General features: G+C 36.4%; 1 protein-coding gene across 1 annotated transcript; it reads right to left on the reverse strand.

Annotated features, from left to right (window-relative positions):
* Positions 1-13,876: 13,876 nt before the first annotated feature.
* Positions 13,877-20,191, reverse strand: LOC109147353. The gene is made up of 4 exons (XM_019295017.1): positions 19,901-20,191; positions 17,791-17,865; positions 17,080-17,220; positions 13,877-14,373 (listed from the first exon to the last, which is right to left on the reverse strand). The coding sequence occupies exons 1-4, from the start codon at positions 20,078-20,080 to the stop codon at positions 14,050-14,052; spliced, it is 720 nt and encodes a 239-aa protein (XP_019150562.1). The 5' UTR covers positions 20,081-20,191; the 3' UTR covers positions 13,877-14,049.
* Between the last annotated feature and the right edge of the window lie 1,348 nt (positions 20,192-21,539).

Here is a 21,539-nt window from a genome sequence, read left to right on the forward strand (position 1 = left end):
TGAGCGAAAAATAAAAAAAAAAATATTTATAACAAAATATAAAACATAATTAATTTGATAAAATAATTCTAATAGAAAACACATCTTATTATTAATTGAAAACACATTATCTTATTATTAATATAAAACTATATACATATATTTTGAGAGTCTAACTATGTTGAAGCCACTTTTATTCAAATTGCCATAAAATATGCGTTTAAGCAATAAGTCAAAATCGAACCCTTAACTTTCCCTAAACTAACGCGGACATCTTACTATCTACGCTAACTTTACTTTTGTTAATATTAGCTGTTTTCTTCTACTTATACTTAAACCTTGTACTATATATACATATATACATACAAGAGTTATATATGGTGTGGGGATGAGGTGAGTGGGGGCAGCTGCCCCCACTGTAGGTCCGCCCCTGCCTCTAACCCAAATTTCATAACACAGTTTGAAGATGATGTGTAGACTGTAGTACATAGTGTTAGAAACATTTTGTAATAGATTTTGATGATACCAAGTATTAGGAGTTTAGACCGCTAATTCTTTTTATATTTAGACTTATTCTATTCTGCTCAACATTCGAATCAAACTGAATGGAACTTCAAGTAGTTAAACTGTGTTCATCCTAATAGACACTTGAGGGGACAGTCTTAACACAGAATCATAGAGTAACTCGAGTGGTTAACTCTCGGTTAGAAGAGGACAACGAGTTGAAGATTGACCCGAGGGGTTATCTTTGACTGACCGTGAAGAAGAGTAACCCAAGTGGTTATCTCTAGTCCGAGATAGAAGACTTGAAGATTCGAAGAGCGAAGATTATCAAGACCGAGAGGCTGCAAAGACCGAATGATGGAAGGACCTACCCTTTCGAGGAGTTAAGGGACGATTGGTAAAGTCAACTATTCGTATCTGAGAGGACCTAACGCTCGATGTGTTAACCAAGTTAACCACTCAATTGGACTGCTCAAGACATTCTCTAAGCGTAATAGTGCGAAACCTTAAAAACGTGAAGTAAATATGTCCAAGGCAAAGTGTGTCCAGGGAACATATCTCGAGGTCGATTTTCCCATTAATTAAATGCTTGATCATTTGTGCAGAACAAAAAGTAATGTTCAACACACTTTAAGGATTCAACAGCTGGAAAATCTAACAACTCACCTATCCTCCGGATTACCCGCCGTCCCTACCCACTGGTCCAAAGGCGTTTTGAAAATAGTTTTCCATCCAACAGACTATTAATTTTCACCCTGCCTATAAATACCATCTTCATCAACTGAAGAAGGTGTTGGTCATTTTTAAAATTCAAAGTGCAACAAGCTTTCAAATTTTCATGTTCTAAGATACCAGTGTTCTAAAGAGAAGAGAGACCAAGAGCTAAAACATCATACATCCAGATCAGAAAAGTCTTGAGCTACTTCAACTTCAAAGATCTAGATTCAAAGAAGCCAAGACTTTCTAGTTGGAGAAGAAGAAGTTTATTTTCTTCAACTTGTGTATCTCTACTTGTGTGAAGTAGAAAGAAGCGGAGTAAACTCTGTAGGAGGTGAAAAACCTGGGTGTAAAAGTTCATTGCCGGCTCTGTGATCAAGGAGTGAACTTTTGGTGTTTTTTTTGTACTTAGGATTAGTGCAAACCTTCAGTGTTGTGAAGAAGAGTGGAGTAGGCTTCGTTAACAATCGAGCCACTATAAAAACAACACACACACACACACACACACACACACACACACACACACTCTCTCTCTCTCTCTCTCTCTCTCTCTCTCTCTCTCTCTCTCTCTCTCTCTCTCTCTCTCTCTCTCTCTCTCTCTCTCTCTAATATTTGCATTCTTAACAAACCAAACCTAAGATTTTATCTAGACAACTTAACATGCAAAAGAAAGTTTAAAAAGGGTTAACTTTATCCGCTGCACATCTAAAACTCTTACCAAGTTGTTAAGATTACCCATCGGGTAGACTTTGCCATTTGTCAAGAATTTTCAAAATTCTTACGAGTCTATCCACCCCCCTCCCGCTAGACTCGTACTAACCCTCACCGGGACCAACAAGTTGTACCAAAACAGTTACCTTGAACAGTAAACACTCTGTGTGTACTGCCTGGTGATCTCATTTCCAAAACTCTAAAACTTGAGTTCTTTTTGCACATATTTTTACAAAATATGGATCATCGTATCTCAAAGCGTCTCTTGTTTAATTTGTCTAAGTTTGACGACTGGAAGGTACGCATGTATAGTAGGCACACCTCTCAACCCTACATGATGAGATGTGAGAGGTAATAACCGAGGGTCCGGTAAAAGTTATGATGGTCAACGCCAACAGAGTGGTGCAAGGAGTAGATGCACCCGAATACGTTCCAAAACTGAGACATACATGGTCGCTAGAGGAACGCACCAGAAACAACTTGGATAATATCGATAAAATCCTCCTTCAAGACAAAAGTTTTACAAGTATTCAACTCAATTTCAATGCACAAGAGTCATAGTATTGATCAACACATGTTCAACACAATTTGAAGTCAACAATCTCACAATTCAACTAAAAAACTCAAAATCTCCATTTTGTATGAACATTAAAATCAAAATATAGTTTCAAAGCATGTTAAACTCAAATTGATTCCATAGAAAGTCTATACTAACATGCAATTGCAAAATTCCATCATCAATTTATCCATGCAATGCCATATCATCAAACCCAATTTCAAAAATTCCCAATTCAAGTTAGGGTTCTTCATGGCATATAAAATTCAATGCTACAACACATTATTCACAAATTCCAAAGAAACATTATATACAAACAAAATTGAAAATCATCCATAGAAACACAATCTATCAACATTGGAGTTATAGAGAGAGAAAGCTTGAAAAAAGAGAATGAAAATGGAGATTGGAGCATTTTTACCTCATGATGATGAAGATAAACAAGTGTTTGAGCCAAGAAATCACCAAGAAAGCAAAAAGAATTGAGTTGGAGTAACCTTGCATGAGAGGAGATTATTTTCGTTGTGTAGAAGAAGTGAAGAAGAAGATGGAGTTTTAAATAGAGCAATTTTTCGCACTGCACAGTACCCTAGTCACGATCGTGATTGCATCATGAGCAGAGATTCCCTAGCCACGATCGTGACTACCTTGTGGTGAAACATTTGATCTGCAGCCTCCCACGATCGTGATAGCAGCATGGTGAAACATCTGAGAGGTCCCACGATCGTTGTCACGATTTTGGCATGCATCGTGAGTAGACCTTCCACGACTACGATCGTGATGCCCGCATGGTGAAACTTTTGCAAGATCCCACGTGAGCTGCCACGATCGTGGATGCAGCCTTGGAATTTTTCTTTGTTTTTTTTTTTTTTTTTCACAACTTCTTTCCAAATGGTTCCCAATATATTTCTTTGCACAATGTTAGCTCAAAAATTGCAAAAACAACAACAAACTATGTACAAAAGTATTCACAAGAAGCTTGGGTTACCTCCCAAGAAGCACCGCATGTTACGTCCTTGGCTAGACACAACCATTCACTTTGTCAATCGGCATCAAAACCGTTAGGTCGGAGACACTAATGATTCATCCAATTCTTTCTCCATGTCAAATCCTCATTTTTTCAAGAACAAGTGGCCTTAGCCTTAGCTTTGGCCTTTCCCTTTTGAGCATTTTCCCTCAAGTTTCACTTTTGGCCATCCCAAGCTTGGCTTCTTCGTTATCAACACGTAATTAAGGTCAACTTGCCTGTGCCAACACCACACCACGAAGGACCATGAAGGGTTTTATGAATATCAAAGGTATATCAAGATCATCATGACCCACATCCAACACCACAAAATCAACCAGGATTATGAATCCATTAATCCGCACCAACATTTCCTCCGTAATGCCCTTCGGATACCGAATGGATCCATCGGCCAAATAGATGGACATGTGTTTGGGAGTCAATGGAAGCAAAATTAAGTGATCAAACACAAAAGATGGCATGACATTTATGGAAGCATCGTAGGCACTATGAAAGCACCCGGGTCACTCTTCTTTTGTGGGCACCCTTTGTTTAGCACCGCCGAACACTCAACATTAAGGTGGACTCGTGAATAATCACTTATCCCCCTCTTGTGCTTGAAAATCTCTTTCAAGTGACAAGCAACACAGGGCATCTCCCCCAAAGTATGAAGAAAATGCATATTTAAATGAAGCTTATGCAAAAGTGCGTCAAATTTACCTTTTTGTTCCATTTCATTCATGTTCACCAACCGCTGAGGGAATGGTATTGGGGGTCAGTAACGTAGGGTTACCAGCTTGCTTGGGACCTCATCTTTCCTTTTGTTTGGGCCACAAGAGGTGGTCGTCTTCCCTTTGCTTGCTAGGCCACAAGACGTGGCCTTGTCAGCAATGCTTGTTTGGCCACAAGATGTGGCCTTTTTCACAATGGCTTCCTTCTCTCATTCACAAGAGATTTCTTATTCTTTCACAATTTTTAAAGAAATAGCATTAGCTCTCTCCTTGGGGTTATTTTTGGTATTGCTTGGCAAAGTACCCCAAGGCCTTTCGGGTATCATCTTCATTAGTTGTCCCGTTTGAGTCTCGAGATTTTTCATGGAGGTTTGTGTTTCTTGCCTCATTGTGGCTATTTCTTGTCGAAAGTCTTGTGTTATCTCTTGCTTGAGAAGAACTCTATCATTTTTGAGCTCTTGGATGGCTTTTGTCAACCGCTCATCCACTTCACGAAGTTCATTCCTTTAGGGGTGCAGCTCGCATTGGGAAACATGAGGTGGTCTATATATAGCATTGTTGTTTCCTCCATATTGTGGGCCGTAGGTGGGTTTGACACCTTGTGTAACTTGGGGCCTCCCTTGAGCGTAGCCCCATTGATTCCATCCACCCCCTTGTTTCCAACCGTAGTTACCACTACCATTATTTTCGTACGTGTTTCCTCGGGGTCCTTGCGCGTAACCTATGGCATCAACATGCTCAAAAGCGTCAGGAAAAGTGCACTCCGTTGTGTCATGTGGACCTCCAAACACATTACAATACAATGCAAGGGTCATGCACGGTTAAGCCTTGGCTCCCATTTTCTTGATCATCCCTTGCAATCTCTTTATCTCATGGCTCATGGCTTCGACTTTGTCGTCATTCCGGACTTAGAATCCCTCTTATTATACCAAAAAGATGTGTTAGAGGAGATCCTTTCAATTAGAGCTTCTGCTTCAACTGGTGAAGATGACACAAACGCCCCGCAGGAAGAAGAGCCTAGCAACATCTTGCTCTTGTCATTTAGTCCCCCGTAAAAGGAACTAATGATGTCTCATGGGTGTAGGAGGTTAGGTGGGCATTGTCTCAAAAGCATCTTAAATCTTCTCCATGCTTCCCCCAAGGACTCCATAAATCCTTGCTTAAATTCTTGAACTTGCTTTCGGACCTACATGGTCTTTGTAAGGGGGAAGAACTCATTCATGAATTCTCTATGGAGTTGTGCCCATGAGCGAAAATGGTCATCATCTTGTGAGTCGAGCCAACTTGTCGCCTCCCTAGTGATGAAGAACGGGAACAAAGTGAGCCTTATCATGTCATCTAACACTCCATTTTGCCAGAACATGTCGCATGACCTCACGAATCTTGTCTATCATGTGTGTGTGGGAATCCTCGGAGGGCAATCCGCTAAACGGATTGTTTTTCACTAAGTTGATAACAGTCGGGTGGATGTTGAATATGTTCCCCTCCATGGGTGGAAGGTTGATTGAATTATGCACCGAGAAATCCAGAGTCATATACTCAGTTATGGTGCGCATCCGGTTATCTCCTTGGGCATCAAAGTACTCTTCCCTCCTCGGTTGCTCCATGCACCCTTGAGCTTCCACATTAGGGCCTTCATCAACATTCAAATGCTTCCGGGGACGTTGAGATTCCCCGAAGGCATCGAACTTCGGTTGTGGGTAGGTATTGGTGGGTGGTGGTGTCGGCCTTAGCATAGGCCTCTCATTGAACTCTTCGTGATTCATGGCACTTGTGGATGCCATGTCACTTGTTGCTTCTTGGATGTAGATGTGCCTTGAATTCCTCCTTGTGGTTCTATTGATCTGCGGATTGAATGGAACTAATCCATGAGTGCCCTTTGAACGGGTGTGAACCAACCTACAAGTAGACAAGAGAGATGGTCATCGCAACTAAAAGTAGTTTCTCACACAATATGCAAAGAAAGCAATAGAAAACAAATGTAAAAAGTGCAAAAAGAAAACTTGAACCAACTATCCAAGCTTGAAACCTTAACTCACAACAAAATCTTACGGACTACCGTATACCATTCCCGGCAACGGTTTCATTTTGAAAGGTGTAGTTTAGTGTGGGTGTATGGATGTATAGAAAAGTAAAATGGAGATGGAATCTCAGAGTATTGTTCTCACAAGGATGATAAAGTTGGATGCTTTAAGAAGGTGTTAGTGAGTGGGTTTCAAGCTTGTCATATACAAGTTCCAAGAAAAGCATTGATAAAAGAAGATTGAGAGTAAAAGTGAGAAAGAGAGTATGCAAATAATAATCAATTAAAGAAGAACAGGCGGAGGATTGTCCCTACGTTGCAATGTCTTAGTGTATAAGATAGGAGTGTGTGAGTATGAGGATTGTGATTTCATGAGTAGTTTGCAAATGCCATAGCCAAATTTTGGTCTCTACGGTCTATCATAGATCAATATGGCACCCAAGTGTCCATAATCTCTATGAGGCAGTTCATCGAACACCTAGCCTAAACTCCTTCCCGGGCCATGCCCTCTCAGATCTAGGACGGACAGGGATTATGATCGGACTACAAGATTATCCTAAGTTTCGCAATCTCTTGCCTAAGCTTGAATCCTAGAACATTCATGAAGTCAAGCCCTAATCTGTGCCAAAGTTCATCGCGACACCAGCTACGATGGTTGTCACGATCGTGGCTGGTGCCACTTATGCCTCAAGGCGGTGATCACGACCGTGGCAGGCATTGTGGTGGTCCCAGGTTCCCGGCCACGCCCGCACCACGATTGTGATTTGGGGCCTTATTAGTCCTTCTTCCATGTTCTTCCAAAGATGTCCTACTTTAAGCTTTTTTGCCACTCTTTTTGCCCAAAATTCATCAAAAACACTAGAATGTTCAAGTTAGAAGGCTTTACAATGCATAATCAATATTTCATCGCTTATTTCTCATAAATCAAGCACAAGTAATCCAAATTAAGCACAAAATGTCCCTAACTTGACCCTAAAAAGTTGCTTCTTTTGGCACTTATCATCTCCTAACACACCCATCTCAACATCTACAAATTTATCAAAAGATGATACAGGTCAACCAGTGGATCCAACAGTCTATCAAAGCCTAATTGGAAGTCTGTTGTATCTAATAGCCAGTCGACCAGATATTATGCACAGTGTTGGAATGTGTGTAAGGTATTAATATGCTCTTAAGGAATCCCACTTAATTGCTGCAAAGAGAATTTTAAAATATGTCAAAGGAACTAAACAATATTTCATATGGTATTCAATGGAGAGTGAGTTATGTTTAGTTTGATATTGCGACGCTGATTGGGCTGGAAATATTGATGATCGGAAAAGTACATCTTACGTAGTATAGGTAGTAGTAGAGGGAAAGCAGGGTGGAGAATGGAAATTCCCCCGGATGTCATTCTCAAGAGGATAGACACTTGGAATTGATGTGTAGTTAAGCACGAGTGCACAATTGCGGAAACAAGCTAGGCAAGTTCATGAGAGCAATAACAAAGAGTAGAGTGCAATTGAAAGTAAAGTGTGGAAGCAAGTAAGCAAAAGTAAATGAGCAAATGTAATATGAAGTGAATTGAGGCTACGTGTTGAGTAGTGATCTTTGGAAGGCATTTCTACTAATGCTAAGCTAGCTACGGTTATAACATCTCAAACAATTCAAGTTCTATTTTTGTAGTAACTTTAATTGTCTAAGGCATTTATCAAACACTTTGTCTACGTGCATTCTTCTAGACATAGCCCTCTCAGATCTAAGGCGGGAAATATAAGTGGAAAGGACTAGAGTGTGTCCTAGACTCCCAGTCTCTTGGCAACACACTCATCCCACGCTTCTTGTATGATGTGCACACTCCACATACAAGAGTCTATACCAAATTCCACTTCCAACAAAGATTCTAGAACACCAATACATATCCAATTCCTCCTTGATAGGGAACATAATCCAATTCACAAAGAAATTCTAGCCAAGCAATATCTAGATTGATAGGCAACAACACTTGAGCTTAAAAATTGATATGGATGATGAAATTTAAGAGAGAATTGTAGGAAATTGACTTAGCTCAATAGTAATTACAATCAATCCAACAAGTGATCTAATCAAGCAAGAAAAGGCTCCAAGATTGAAGAAGAATTGTCAATTCCCCTTAAACTCTAGAACTATCCTAAACTAATGACAAAAGTTTCCTAAAACAATCCCGCCAACAACAAATTTAAACTCATTAAACGGACAGTGGTACGAGCTCCGTATCTTCCACTTGGCCGCTTCCACGAACGTGATCTCGGGCGTGCATCTTTCAGCCAGCCTTTGTACGAAGGCAATATGAGTGTACATGACTCTTATAGGTCCTAGATTTCATGATTTTGCCCCTTTTGCCCTTTTTGCCCTTTTCTTGCCTCCAAATGCCTAAAAAATACTCAAATTCCCTAGAAACGGACAAGTGTTCCAAAGTTAGTCATCAAATGCAACTTTTATGCAAATAAAGTAATTAAGCACACAAATCAACCCAAAAGGACCCAAACATGGCAAAAATTGACACCAAAACACCCCTCAAAATAAGACATATTTGGCACTCATCAAAAGTTTCCACACTTAAACCTTGCTTTTCCCCAAGCAACTCAATCACCCAATCAAAGAACATGAGTTCCAAAAATGGCTCCAAGAAGCTCACGAACTCAAATGGTAAAACAATCAAGTCATGCACAAGAGTCAAGTAGGTGATATCTTCCATTTTAGCAACCAAATATGGAAAACCATGTGTGACAATCTCAATTCAAGGAATGTTGGGATGTTTTTTGAAATTGCCTCTTCTAAAACAAGTCAATGGGGTACAACCTCATCGTGTCACCATCCAAAAGTGTGAACATTCAAGAAACACAAGGTTCATCAACGAATATCAAGAAAGCACAAAGTGCACCCTTTCCACACTTCAGAACGAACATCGTCCTCGGTGTTGAATCACATGGGTGTAGGGGTGGAAATAAACATGTTGGCTGAAATCATAATTCCCATTTTCACACCTTATAAGTGTAGGGTGGGGTGGATAGGCAAATGATACAACAATGTCCTTTCTACACTTTAGAAGTGCAAATAGGGTGTGGTTTCCATAGTTTAGAACATGCTAATGGGGTACTAAAACAAGTCAAGGATAGAAGGGGAAAGGATATAAAGTCCCTTTTTTCAAGATGATGCAATTTCTCCTTTGTCAATCACCAATCAACCTTTGCCCCAACCGATCATATCAACCCTAAATCAAGCTTATCAAGAATACCCACAAAATATTCACAATGGTTAGTAAGGGCACTTTCAACAGAATAAAAAAACATGAAATTTAAAGAAAATTAATGTTGGGCGGAATTGAACCAAGGTACTAAAACAAAAACAACAATCCAAAGTACTAATGAAACTAAACCAAGAAAAGAAAAAAGGAAAAGAAACAAGTAACACAATCCATCATAGGTCAACTCACTAGAACAACCATTAAGACACAAGTATACTAGTCAATGAATCCCAAAGCCAAGGTCAAACGCCTTGTATGCAATCATAGCATGAGATTGCTTATTGAGTTTATGATAGCATGAGATTGCTTATCGAGTTTATGATAGCATGATATTGCTTATTGAGTTATATGTTAGCATGAGATTGCTTGTTAAAGTATAAGTATATTTTTAACCACCAGTTTGAGTATGATTAGTGTATATCGCCATGATAAGATAAGTATGTGCAAGCTTGAGATTGTTGAGAAGTTAAATAATTGAGAAAGTATGCCTATTTGATAATTAGGTTGCAAGCATATAGAAATCCTATTGAGCATGTTTAAATGTTGCTTAAGTGATTGAGAATACTTGATCTAAGTATGTGAAACAAATGTTTTCCAAAAGTATATAATGTACGTAGTATTTTATAGGGTTGAGTGGCGTTATACTTAGCTTCGTGCTAATGGGTTGTTTTCTACTTGTTTGTTTGTTAACCCCTTTCAGGTGAGCCCAGTTCTTGAGAGCGATCAAGTTAGACTAGATTAGCTTAGTGTGCTAGTTGTAGTCTAAACTCCTTTTCAGTTATGTTCATTTTGAGACTTGGTTGTAGACTTACCTATATGTTTTTGTAACACCCCAGATTTTCAAGACTTTTAAAACTTATATAATAAAGATAGAATCTCATTAAATCCCAAATTACGATATAAAGAGTACGGGGTGCTATGCCACACCCGAGCTAGAGAACTCGGGTGCACAGGCTAAATTCTAAAACCTCAATCAGTATCAATACTAAATCATGGCACGCAGGCCGAAAAGGGAAAACTATCTAAGCTACGCCTCAAGCTTCTGCGCTCCAGTGATCTACTCGTCTGTGCCTGAAAGCCAAATATATCTGTTCAGCGAGAGATGCTGGTAACCCACTCCAACGCGTTGAAATACAATACATATAGACATATATATAGATATAGGAAAACCAATTTGAAGCATGAAGATATATCCTACGAGACTCTAGCTTTTAAAACAGGGATCGACTCAACAGATAGGGCTAAGCACAGACAGCAGTTATACCAAGCATATACAGTTTACAACAGGCAAGACAGGTAAGATAAGCACAATTAATAATCATAATCCAACATATACGATTCCCAGTATAAAACCCATAGTCACATCCCCAAGGTACTCATAACAACAACTCATCCGTATCTCATCACATAGCACACTTTGTTGGCGCCACAGGACCAATCGCATGCCCATACATGAGGGTCAGCGCATATAGCTCTGACACGGCCCCGCAGCACCCTGCCCCGTATCGCAACACGGAGGGGTCGATCGCAACCGACCGATGAACCGCAGCTCATCATAGTTTGATCGCAACCAAACAGTGGACCGCAGCCCAAAAGTATGTCATCTGACAGCAGCCAGGAAATATGAACCGCAGCTCATGTAAAAACGTTTGATCGCAACCAAACGGTGGACCGCAGCCCGAGAGTGTAAATCTGACTGCAGCCAGCTTCTGAACCGCAGCTCAGGAATAACCAATCCGATCGCAACCGAATTGGGGTATCATGCACACATAACACATAGCAAGCACATGCAACCCACATTAACACATTGGGAAGGGGGAGAAAACGTATAACAAAACCTATGCGTGATCCTTCACATACTAAGAATAATCCTAAGGGGTTCATACTTCTTTCACCTAGGTCAACGGGATACCAATTCAATTAGCATGCAATATATAAGACTCATACAACCTACGAACGGTACCCGAAATATCAAACTAGACATAGGCACGATAGACAGAGTCCGTTGGGACACCACGGGGATCGGGGGAACATCAAACGGGGAAGCCAAAATCCCAAATTGGGTACAAACCAGCGGGTAGCCGGTGGGTGAGGGATCACCCGCCGGTAGGGGTGACCACGGTTCCGGTTCAAACCGGAACCGTAACCGGAACCGTCACTGTGCTAACCGGAACCGAACCGGAACCGTCCGTACGGTTCCGGTTCCGGTTCTTAACCGGAACCTATAAGGTTCCGGTTAAGGTTCCTATAATATTGGAACCGGAACCGCCGGTTCCGGTTCGGAACCGGACGGTTCCGATTCCAAACCGAAAAAATAAAAAAAATGCAAAATTATTAAATTTTGCATTTTTAAAATTATTAAATTTTTTTTTAGTTTAAGTGAAATAAATTACTTAATTTTGCTATGAATAAATTAATATAAAGACCTTATGGGAGTAGTGACCAGAGAGTATTGAAACTGATAAAGGTAATTCTTAGTCTATTAATGTTTAGAAAAATAAAGGAAACAAATGACAATGAAAAATTTATTGTCTTTTGTTTCCTTTGTTATCCTAATCATTAATGGCCTAAGAATTGCCTTTATTAGTTTCAATGCTCTCTGGTCGCTATTCTCATAAGGTCTTTGTATTAAAACATAGCAAAGTTAAACATTTTATTCCACTTAAACTTACAAGTTACAACTGTCATCTTTAAAAAAAAAAAAAAAAAAAAAAAATTACTCAAACTCAAGGCCTAACAATACTTAAAAACTTACAATTTACAAAAAAAAAAAAAAAAAAAAAAAAAAAAAAAATATCGGTTAGAACCGGCGGTTCCAACCGGAACCGCCGGTTCCGGTTCGACCAAATACGGAACCGGAACCGGAACCGTGGTCATGTCTACCCGCCGGCGGGCAGCTGCCTGCTGCCGGCGTTGCCCAAATAGGCCGCGGGTAGGTGGCGGTTCCCCTACCCCCCACTGACTCTTTTTCACCAAAAACGCTCCGGGAACCTTTATGGAACCCGAAACCGTGCTTAGACACTTTCAAACGCAATTGATAACACACGTAGACAATTAACGGATCAAAGATCAAGAAACATATGACACATAACCTATCATGCTTTTCTAAACATAATCAACACCCAATCATGCGAATTCTCACCCAATATACCCAGAATAATACCATACGAATTCCACGATATACCTAGGGTTCTAATTATTTTTAAATCAACAAGAACACAGTTCATCTTCCAAAATCAAGATTCGGTAGGAATATCATATAACTATCAAGAACCTCATATAATCATTAAGAACATCAAGAACACCATATAATTATCAAGAACGTTATATAATCGTCAAGAACATCATAATTATCAAGAACCTCTCATCATCAAGATCACTCATGGAATCATCCCACCAATCATCAATAATAATATCACAAATCATCAATACACAATAATATGGGGAAATCCTAAGAGGGGAATCATAGTTATGAAAATAGGTTTTGTTGAGACATGGGTTACCTCTTAGCCTTAATTAATTCATTGGCTATGAAGGGTCTTTCTTGAAGCTTTCTTCTTTCTTGATTTCTCCTAGGGGAATTCTTGGAACTTCTTGTGTGGTGAGGGATTATTGTGGTGGGGATTCTAGGTGCCTCCTTATGTTCCCTATTTATATATCTAAGAGTCTTACTTAGGCCTAATTACTATAGGTTTGCTAACTCTATTCCTTTTGGGACTAAGGATTGGGTTTAGGGATACGGGCCTGTGGACTATGGTGGGTCTTTCCTAATTAATTATTGTGATTTAATTCTTTCTTTTGGGTAATTGGTTAAATGATTAATTGGTTTTAGGGATCGTAACACGATGTGTTACAGTTTTGATAGTGTTGTACACCGGGGTTTTATTCCCCTAGTTGTGTAAAGTTAGTTAAGCTTGACTTTGTTTAGATTTGTTTTTCCTAGCCTGTGCAATCACCGTGAGTGATGATTGTGGCAGTGACACCACTAAAAGTTGGCTTAGTAAGACTTTTATGCTTGTTTAGTATCCCTTTTTAAGTTAAGAATCTGTTAATAAGGTTTAAAAAAAAGTGGGGTGTTACAACGCCCCTCTTAACCACGTCTACGTGCCCTACCCGGCCTAGAGGCGGGGTCTTGGCCAGCTGACGACCTAGTATAGGGTGCTGAGACCAAGCGCTGGGCTCGGCCTTCGGCAACCCAGGCCAAGTGTTGCGCTCGACTTTTGGCCGCGGGGACTGAGCAATGATCTTAGCCCCGAGGCCTCGGGCTCAATTGGGTCTGCCTTGTCCCGCCTCACTAGGTCGGTTTGCTCCGGACATGTTTCTAATATATCCATCAGTAGTTAATGAAATTATAAATAACACTTAATTGTACTGAGAAGCCATGCATGCTTGCTACAATCATATAGACCAAATTAAAGCTGGCTAGCTAACAAGCTAAGCAGCAGACCCTATCTTCTTCTTAACACATAATAATACAACCGATCCTAAGTTGAAGCTAGAAATTTTATTAAGAGATAGATCAGATCGAAGCTAATAATAATACATTCAAATTGATCTTCAAGAAAGGGGAGACCTTGAAGGGGCACCCTTTCTCCTATTGTTCAAGGACACCATGAAACCTGGGAGAAAACCGCTACTTCCTTTCTTGTTCCTTTTGGTCTCGGAATCGCGTGAAATGTCAATGGCGGTGTTGGAGGAAGAAGTATTCTTGTACTCCAACGGGTCCTCTAGAGAGGAGTACGGAGTGTGTTGGCCTTCGTCGTCTGGTGAATCCGATCCGTCCATCCGTAGCCCCTCGAACTGGGAGAAGGTGAAATCTGATTCATCAAACTTGAAGAGAATGCTTGATAAATCCTGGTCATGGTAGACCATGAAATCAACCTGCATATGTTTTTTTAATACGGGAGATGAGATTTATTTGACCGTAATTTTATTTATTAAAATAAAATGAAACATATATAATCCACCATTAAATTATAATTATTAGATAAAGGTAAAAAAAAGCATTTATAATAACTCAATATATGCATATTTTGAGCAACTCAAGACCTCTTGGAGCAAATTACTGCAAAGATAGGCAGTAAAGATGATGGAAACCATTAGATTGAACAGGCCAGCACCTCTGAGTAAAGATGATGCAAAAACAATGTCGTTTTATTAAAAACGCGCTTCTCCCCTTAAAAAAAAAAAAATCAAGTTCGATTCCCAGCAACAACATTATGTTGTTCATTCATTTTGGAATTTTAGTTCATAGATTATGGAATTTTAGTTCATTGATTCTGGAATTATAGTTCATTGATTCTGGAATTGTAGTTCATCGATTCTGAAATTTTAGTTCATCGATTCTGGAGTTTTAGTTCATAAATTAGATTCTGGAATTATAGTTCATCGATTCTGAAATTATAGTTCATCGATTTTGGAATTATAGTTCATCGATTCTGGAATTTTAGTTAATATGTTGTTGCTGGGAATCGAACCTAATTTTTTTTTTTTAAGGGGAGATGTGTGTTTTTAATAAAACGACGTCATTTTTGCATCCGTACGCACCATGCATGGTGCATACGAATCCACAGCATAATTTGCCAGCACCTCCGGTCTGTTCTTTCCTTAAGTCCATTACAAACTCCAACCCAAATAAAGTTATATAGTTTCAATATGGCAATTTTACAGAGGTAAATTATACCACGGACCAGGTCCACCTTGCATTGTTGATCCTGGTCCAAAATGAAATTCAGATTATGCATGTACCTACAGTTAATATATTATGTTCTATCAATTAACAAATTATATACTTATAAATAAATTGAAGATGCATACCACCAAGTACATATTATGTTAATTGTAGTAATTATAATATGTACATAATTTATTAACTGCAGACACAACATGTTAAACTAAATATAATAATATGGGTACATAATCTAAATGTCGTTTTTTACTAGATTCCACAATGCAAGTAGATACCCTTGCGAATCGAAATTTTTCGCACTTTTGATCCCACGACTATAGTAGCACTATCATGATTGATCCATGACTTTTAAACCTTGTAGTCTAGGTCCACGACTATTGTTTTTTTTTTTGTTACAAAAATGATCCTTCCAGCCCATTTTTCGTCAATTTCTACCGGAGTAAGAACAATTTTCGTAAAAAAAATGGGCCGGAATGACCATTTTGTAAAAAAACAATAGTCGTAGACCAAAATTGAGAGATTTGAAAGTCACGGATCAAACCTGATAGTGTCACTATAGTCGTGGGACCAAAAGTGTGAAAAACTCTTGTGAATCGTTTAACAATTGTTTTACAGAATAATGCTATTTCTCAGACATTTTATTTTATCAAACATTGTCCAAAATGGTACTCTATATTAAGTAATATCTGGTATGATTAATTTGTGACAAATTAAACCAATCGATTCATAAATACCTAATCAATTGATATAAAATATTGTGGCATACTAACCTCATACAAAGTACAAAAGTTTTGGGTAATGTAGTATCTATCATGTGTGAGTAATAATGAAAAGAGTTAATTACCGAAATGGTCCCTAAACTATAGTGAAATTATCAATTTGGTCCTTGACTATTCTTTTTGATCAATCCCTCAACTTTAAAAATCTTAACCAATTTGGTCTTCCGTTTGTTTGGCCGTTAGTCAACCGTTAACTTGGGACCAAATTGGTAATTTGTTATAGTCAAGGGACCATTTTGATAATTAACTTTAGGGGTGGACAATTCGGTTTAGTTTTCTTGAACTGAATCGTACCAAACCGAGCCGAACTAATTTGGTTCGGTAATATACCAAACAACCTAACGGTATTGAATTCTTGTATACCGAACGGCAATAAAAAAACCGATCCGATCCGAATTGTTCGGTAAAAAATTGAACTGAACCGAATACCGTTTGATTTTTTTAAAAATATAATGATAATAATAATAATAATAATAATAATAATAATAAATAAATACAAAGTAAATCCAAGTCCCTTACTGCTTGCTTTGTCGTTCAGCTCATATTCTCACGGGTATCTCTCGTAAATGTTTTATTTGATTTCTTTATTGTTTGTTATCAAAAGTTCTATATTATGTGTTATGGTATTTACATAGTTCATATCCAAAGTCTAATATATAACAAAATAACAATCCAAAGCTCAAATGGTATTCGGTTCGGTTCGATTTTTATCGAACAAATTCAGTTCGATTCGAGTTTTTACCGAACCGTTCGGTATACAAGAATCTATTACCGTTTGGTTGTTCGGTATATTACCGAATCTAATTAGTTTGGTACAGTTCGGTTCGAGAAAATTGAACCGAATTGCCCACCCTTAAAGTTAATTACCAAAATGGTCCATTGACTATAGCAAATTACTAATTTGGTCCCAAGTTAACGGTTGACTAACGGTCAAACAAACGGATGACAAAATTGGTTAAGATTTTTAAAGTTAAGGGATTTAATTGGTCAAAAAAAATAATCAAGAACCAAATTGATAATTTCACTATAATCAAGAGACCATTTCGATAATTAACTCTAATGAGAATGGAAATAATTAATTGAGGGATAAATATGTAAGAAAATGGTAGAGAGAGGTACCTTGCAGGAAAGAGAACAGAAGCTAAAGGGGTCTTGCAGTATTCTATCACAAGTGAAACAAGAATTGCCGGAACCCTTGCAAGACCGGGATTGCGCCCTCTGATTCAAGAATATCACTTTGGCACTGTTTATCGTATAAGGCTGCCAAACAAGGAACAATAATATACTATCAGAATTTTACTAATTTTTCTAATAAAATAATTATTTCTTATTTTTTATTTTTGTCATTGGATGTTGAAACAGATTGTTTTTAGATTCGTTTTACGGAGAATTTGGTTAGAGGGAGAGAATTATGTCAGAAATGAATTATAATTTAATAAGAAATAAATTACTGGAAATAAAGTGAGAATTTAAATTCCCGTGTTTGATTTACGGGAATAGAATTATTGGAAATTTCAATTCCAATGTTTGATATACATGGGAATTGAAAATGAATAAATAGTATAAAGTCTAAAATGACTATTATTGTTGTGGGTATCAATTTTAAGTTTATAAAGGGAGGAATAATTTTGTCTCATGATTATCTTTTTTCTTCATAAAATCCATGGAATTAAAATACCAAAAGGAGACATGGAATTTTAATTCTATAAAAATGAGAGAATTGCAATTCTTTTTAACCAAATTAAGGAATTTAATAATCTTTAAAATTAAATGGAATTAAGTGAGAATTGAATTTTAATTCTCTCCAACCAGACGCGTGTTGGGTATTACCTGAATGTAGGAGCAGTCAATCAACTTCTCCAAGTCATTCAACCTTATCACATCTTGGTACACATATCTTCTCACCTATCCCATTATACAACAAGACCACAAGTTAAATCAACAATTTGCTCCGATATTAATAGTCATTCTTTATATTTATGATGAATTATAATTAATTATATTGCAAATTTTAATTAAATAAAATCAAGTAAACGTTCGAGTGCAAACCTTTGAGTTTGTCTAACATTATTCATCTTAAACATTACTTTATCCTTCTTAAAAATGGAAATTAAAATATAAATATTAACATGGGATTAATTTTCTTCTTTTTTCAATAATAAAAATTGAAGATTTTTATTCTATACAAAAAAAAAAATTGTATTTAAATATAATCATATTTTTTTTACTTCACCGTGAAAGAATGAAGAGGTTTCTTTTAAATCTTTCGAAAAAAAAAAGGTTTCTTTTAAATATAGAATTTACTTTAATTTTATGTTTTTAAAATTATACTTAAAAAACATTGGACTGGACTGTAAAAGTTTCAAGTTTCAAGGACAACCAAGAAGAAAAAGTAGCAATAATAAATGAACTGAGCAATGGAGGGTAAAGCAAGAAATGATGATCTAGTACATCCTCCACGTGGATTATATACACTTTTTTTTAGCAATGTTAAATCTTTTGTTTGAAAATGCAATGTTAAATCTAAAAAAGTACAATATACACATAATATAAAGCATATATAGCACCAAAAATGAAAATTGGATTTTGATACTCTATTATAATTCAAAAGAAAAAAAATCTACATTTTATCATAAAGTAGCACACATTTTTTTTTTTTGGATGTTACTGACTCTATTATATTGTATTATTTGTTCAAACATACTTATGAAGCATACAATATCAACAACGCTTTCACTGAAACTCGATTTCATGACCTCTTAAATGAGAGAGGTCACTATATGACATCTGAGCACAAGGTGTTTGGCAAGTAGCACAAAAAGCAAATACAAGATTATTTAATAACAATAATTGTGAAAAAAATATTATTGAAAAAAAGACTAGAGGGTGGTGACTGACCATATTAAAACAACATAGGTAAAATAAAGACAAAATAGGCTAAGATTGGGTCAAACTGTCGTTGAAAGCAACAGCTAAGGAAGCTTGACAGGGGGAAAATAGGGTGAAAAAGAAATTCTTCTAAAAATGGGAAACAAAACAGCACCAAAAAGTAGGAGCAAACACACCCCTTTTAGTATTCAAGAAACAACTAATTGTCTGACAGATATTTGAGAGTACTCTCTTACAAAAATCCCACAAAATTAATTACTTCAATTTCCAAATCTCTCTCTCTCTCATATATATATATATATATATATATATATATATATATATATATATATATATATATATATATATATATATATATATATATATATATATATATATATATATATATATACACTTTTTTTTCTAAGACCCAAAATATGAAATATGAACCCAATATATAAAGGCATACATAATTTCTAATATTTTTTTTTTCATTTTTGTTACGGTTTTATATACACAATTATAAGTTAATTAGCCCATTCTTTCAAAATTTGAATGGGAAAGAAAATATATGAAAACCGGTGGAAAAGGGAAAAAATAGAGAAAAAATTTCTTGTTTATTTTTTAAAATAATAAACTTATAAAAGAGTTATATGTGCTAGAAAATAAATTGAAAATTTACTAAAATGCCAAGAAACAGATAGTTTTGATATTTAAAAAAAAAAAAATTGTATAATGAAATCTTGATAGTTTACAAATTAAGTGGGAAAGGAAGAAATATGAGAACCAAATCTCGAAATTTCATTAAAATTTAGTGGTAATTCAGGGGAAATAGTTTCCCAATTACCCAGTGTTGAAAATCAGATAATATTGAGGAAGGAAAAAAAAAAATTGAATTTTGAATTAAAAGAAGAGATAAATAATCCTAGAATTTCTAGAAGTAACAATCAGCTAAAAGGAATAAATTTATATAAACAAGCTAAGTGAAGTGATGAACACAAATTAAACATACATATTTGGCAACAAATTAAATAAACAAAAAATTTAAAGAAAAGAAAAAGAAAGATGAGACCTGGAGAAAGGGATGAGATTGATGAGAAGGGAGGCAGTGAGGGCAGAAGCTTTGGCAACAAAGTAAGCAGAAGATGTTCTTCTCGTTCTTCCGGCGATGCTGGTGAACACCGCAACCGCCAAAGAATGTCTCCGCCATTAGCCCTTCCATCCATGCAGGCTTTGTACCACCACCCACCATTTTCACCGGAAAAATACAATCGGAATTCGGAAAGCCTCACCTTACTTCACACTAATTTAATTAATTTGTAACTATGGTGGGAGGATATATATGTGTGTGTGTATGTATCTATAGTGCAAAGTATTCACTTCTTGTGTGAAATGTATGTGTTATTGTATTTATGTGTGGGCAGCTTCACATGCCTCTTTGTTGTGGTACCTTGGCTCTTTGTTCTCTCATCCCCACCAACCCCCCCCCCCCCCCCCCCCCCTACATTTATTGGGTAGATTCCAAGATATCGATAAAGTTCCAATTGGCCACTGAACGTAACCTGAAAATATAATTAGGTCAGTGTGATTGAAAAAAGTACAATTAGACCCCTGAACACTCCAAATATATGCAATTTCATTTGATAGCAGGTTAATTACTATCAATTTTACAAGCTTACCTATTTATGTGGCAGCTGGGTTGACATTTTTAATAAATTTTAAATAAAAATAAAAAAATATATTAAAAATAACGACGGGTGGTCGCCGTTTTATTTTTATTTTTATTTTTTTTATTTAATTTTTTTCAATTTATTATTAAAAATGTCAACACAGCTGCCATGTAAGCAGGTAATCTGCTAAAATTGATGGTAACATGTTATCTGGTGAAAATGCATACATTTGGAGTGTTCAGTGGCCTAATTACAATTTTTTTTCGTTCAATAGTCTAATTGCATTTTCAGGTTACATGTGGTGGTCAATTTGAACTTTATTCCAAATCATAATTATAATTACAATTAATCCCAAGTTCTTCATTTTTATTTGACAAATCTTTAACTTTTAAGTAGGTAGATGTAGAAATAGTGTTAGAGGCGTTAAAAACTTAAAAAAACTTCAACACCATAAAAATATTTTTTGTAAAATATAAAATGGTTGAAATAAATTGTATTTCATGTCTATTAATACGTATTTATAAATATTTTTTTATTTTAATTAGAACAACGTTATGTATTTCTAGATTAATTTGAATGCAATGACGCACCATTTGATCGAACTTTTAGACTATGGAAAAATATATTTTTAGTCTCTCAATTGTTTCTTGCTAGTCATTTTAGTCACTAACTTTTTACCGTTAAGTTGCAATATACACTCCTAACTCTTCAAAAAAATTAGATTTTTAACTCTGAATTAACAAAATTATTAAACTCTATTAGAATATTACTTAGTACATATTTGTTATAAAATTTTATTATCTTTAATTTATTCGTTATAACTTTTCAATTGTTATATTTCATAGTCAAAATAGAGAATCAACAACCTCTTCCCTAACTTTATTTTCTTCTTCAATTGTAGTACATCGATCCTATTTTTCCTACTCGAACATGTTAAAATCAAGATTTTTTTATTTTTTATTTTTTATTTTATTTTTTATTTTTTTTTTACAAATGAAAAAGCGAGACTAAAGAAAATTATAATTAACGAAGAAACATTAA

Source organism: Ipomoea nil, unplaced genomic scaffold, assembly GCF_001879475.1.
Source record: "Ipomoea nil cultivar Tokyo-kokei standard unplaced genomic scaffold, Asagao_1.1 scaffold1993, whole genome shotgun sequence".
NCBI lineage: Eukaryota > Viridiplantae > Streptophyta > Magnoliopsida > Solanales > Convolvulaceae > Ipomoea > Ipomoea nil.